Here is a 3,657-nt window from a genome sequence, read left to right on the forward strand (position 1 = left end):
CAAGTAAATAAACAAATAAAAATAAAAACTATGATGCACTTTCAGGATAGCATGCTCTTTGAATCTCTTTAAATAGTGACAGTTTATATTTGAACAGTATCTTTCATTTTTCAAAGCACTTTTCCCCAACATTTTATTATGAAAATCTCCCAATATATGGAGGAAAAATAATTGTAAGTGAACACTCGTGTCGGGACTCAGAAACTGATACCCCAAAATGTGGGGCTTTGACATGTTGAATGGAAGCCTCAAGGTCTCTCTGACCTCACTGCCCTGCACTGTCTCTCCCAAAGCACAGGATGAAGTTGAAGTTCCTTTATCTGGCTACGATCCAGACCCACCAAAAGGAACAATTGTTTTTTCTTCCCCTCTCTGTAAGACCAAAAATGCAACCACCCGAAAAGACCCTTTCACAAGATAATGTGCAAGTTCATCCCTGTGCCCTGATCCATTCACTTTCCCTAGTCATCCCCTTAACACAATGCCTCTGCTCCTCTCTCCCCAGGTCTGTTTGCCAGGATGGTAGACAAGCTTCTGAACCCCGTCGGGCATGTGTTTCTCCCTGTGCACACGTTAATAAATGCATATGCCTTCTCTCCCATTAATCTGCCTTTTGTGAGATGATTTTTCAGCGAACTTCGGAGGGCAAAGGGAACATTTTTTCCCATGGTCCCTATACCCATATATACCCACTACCTAGATTCAAAATCAACATTTTGCTATATTTGCAAAACACTTTTCATAGGCTAATTTTATTATCACCTTTAAAAAAATTTTTTCTTTTTACAAGTACTACTCCTTGTGGAGCAGGGCTACCCTGTAGGCAGTGTGACCAGAGTAGCTTATTATCACCTTTTGCTTCACCTAATCACTAAGGTATGATTCTATGTTTTATAGATAAGGAAACTGAAATTGAGGCTTTAATGACTTCCAAGGAGCTTGTCTGCCAGAAGTTGTAATCAACTTGTGCCAGTTGATCTGTCCACACCCTCTAGGTGTTAGACACCTCTAGGTCTGAGAAATATTTAGAATATTCCTGTGATGAAAAGTTTGCAATTCCACAACACAGGGGAATCAGCAAAATCATGGGAAAACCAATAGAATACATTTCTAACTCATGAATCATTCAGAGAAGAATCCAGTCGGGTTTTCCCTCTCCCTCATCCCATTTCTACTCCTGATTAGTCATCATTTCCTGCCCAGCCTATCTGAGATGTTTCTTCCATTCTTTCTTTTCCAGTAACAGTAACCTGATGCAGGTCTACAGTATCTGTTATCTCAGTTGATTTCCTTTCTGCCTTTTCATGAACCAGAGACATGTGATTTCCAATTAAAGCACAGCCCTGACCATATCCTTGCCCAGCTTACAAAACGTCAACGGCTCGAAGCTATCTACCGAGTTAAGCCTACTATAATCCCCCTCCTTCTACACTACAACCTATCCACGCATCTGTCCTCTTACTCCTTAGCTTCCATCTTACATGAATGACTAAGAGTTGTTTCCCCAAATACACCCTTATTTACTTTTTCATTTATAACTCACCACCGGCCCCACCAAAGTTTCACGTGGGTAAATTCTAGATCTTCGCGTCATAGGCCAACTCAAATGCCAGTCCTTCTAATGTACCTTCTAGAGATCCCGGGCCTGTTGTCATCTCTATCGCCAATCTTTGGCATCTTGTGGCACTAATCTCAGTCTACCTTGTAGAGCTTTCTGGTCTGATTTCCCTTGCCACCTTCTGCTCCCTTTGCCTAAGTATAACACCTCTGAGGAAAGGGACGCTGTTTTAATCACCGTCGTCTCGCACACAGTCGGTGCTTTATTGTGCTTAATATCGTTTAACGCAACACATCCTGCCGAGGGGGTCGGAGGCGGACGACTTTTGCTGTATCCACACAGACCCGCGCATGCACACACGGACGCCGTCTGCGACTCTGACAGACACGTGTCTCCTGAGCCACAGCCCTGGAACTGTCTCGGGATTCCCAGCCTGTGGGCGTTTCCATGCTGGCCAGCGGAAGGGGACGCTTTTTGCTTCAGAACTGCTTCAACGGATACCTCTTATTTTAGACCGCCTATGGATTCTATCCTATAAATCAGCCTAGCTCTGCTTCCTTTTAAAACAGGATTACGCCGGGTCGAGGGAGCCCGGCGTGGCCGCGCAGTGGTCAGGTCCTGCGGATCCCCCTCCAGCTCCCACTTGGTAGCGCCCGCTTTGTCAGCGCGCAGCGCTAGCCGAGCGCCCTGCAGCTCTCGCCAGATCTCACAGCAGACGGTGCCGACGCAGCGCTCTGGCGCCTAGCTCTCGGGCTCTGCTGCCCGGGATTTCCCCAGGACCTGCGCCGCGCGAGAAGGAACCTGGGAGCATCCGCCCAGACTGCCCGGCCAGTCGGCTTGACTCGCTGCCCTCGGCCCCAGCCGGGCTCCGCGTTGGTGGCGGCGGCGCCCGGCATGTTTCATAGTCCGCGGCGGCTCTGCTCGGCCCTGCTGCAGAGAGACGCGCCCGGCCTGCGCCGCCTGCCCGCCCCAGGGCTGCGCCGTCCGTTGTCCCCGCCGGCGTCTGCTCCCAGGCCCGCATCCCCCAGGCTGCTGGCGGCGGTCTCGGCGGCCTCGGGCGCCGCGAGGTCGTGTTCCCGAACAGGTGAGTGCACCCCAGTTCTGGGCGGAGAACGCCACGGCCGCCAACGCTCGGCCGCCACCTGGAGACAGCGCGGAATGAATGGGAAGCCCGGGGCTGCAGTTCGTGGGGTCTGGCCTGAAACCTTCCCGGAGCAACCTTCTCTGTTCCCTTTTTCCTCTTTCCCTGTCCCCCGACTTGCCTGGGGCTTGCATCAAAGCTGGTAAGAAATGGGAGACTGTATTCAGGTTCTCGCTTGACCCTTGGAGGCCGTGCTTTCAGAATTTCTTGCTCTTGACCTACGTTAAATTTCCCCCTTCCGAGGCCACGAGTTACTATTTTGGTTACACTTTTTATTGCACGGAAATTAACGGAAATTTTTATGGAAAAAAATCTAAATGATGCTTATTTGTTCATATGGCTTTCGTGGTCTAGGTATTAAGTTTTTTAAGTCGTGCTAACACATTGATTCATTTAACGTTTCTTTTTCTTTTTCTTTTTTTTTTTTTTTTTTGAGACGGAGCCTCACTCTGTCACCCAGGCTGGAGTGCAGTGGCACGATACCAGCTCACCGCAACCTCCGCCTCCCGGGTTCAAGCGATTCTCCTGCCTCAGCCTCCCGAATAGCTGGGATTACAGGCGCCCGCCACCACGGCTAGCTAATTTTTGTATATTTAGTAGAGACGGGGTTTCACCATTTTGGCCAGGCTGGTCTTGAACTCCTGACCTCGTGATCCACTCACCTCAGCCTCCCAAAGTGCTGGGATTACAGGCACGAGCCATCGCACCCGGCCATTTTACGTTTCTTTGGATTTTTTTTTCTTGTTTGGAGCCTTCAACTCTTGATACTTAACATAATTTTGTGTCCTGTGTACCTAAGATCTTGTAAAAATGAGGCCTTAGTTTCACCAACAGCTGTTTTTATACATCATAGTAACTACCCTGAGTTTTCCTTTTTAGCCACCTCTGTTTCTGCCTGGGCACACATTACCGTGGCCACAAATTACATACAAATTAATTATACTTTTAACATTGACAA

At 48.6% G+C, this 3,657-nt stretch overlaps 1 protein-coding gene across 1 annotated transcript in view; it reads left to right on the top strand.

Annotated features, from left to right (window-relative positions):
• The first annotated feature begins 1,974 nt into the window (after positions 1-1,974).
• The window catches only part of CCRN4L (CCR4 carbon catabolite repression 4-like (S. cerevisiae)), a 31,260-nt gene continuing 29,577 nt past the window's right edge, over positions 1,975-3,657 (top strand). The window contains exon 1 of the mRNA XM_011944646.1: positions 1,975-2,642. Within this exon, the coding sequence (XP_011800036.1) occupies positions 2,453-2,642 (190 nt within the window). The 5' untranslated portion in view covers positions 1,975-2,452. The remainder of the gene's footprint in view (positions 2,643-3,657) is intronic.

The sequence above is a fragment of the Colobus angolensis genome, unplaced genomic scaffold (assembly GCF_000951035.1).
Source record: "Colobus angolensis palliatus isolate OR3802 unplaced genomic scaffold, Cang.pa_1.0 Scaffold235, whole genome shotgun sequence".
NCBI lineage: Eukaryota > Metazoa > Chordata > Mammalia > Primates > Cercopithecidae > Colobus > Colobus angolensis.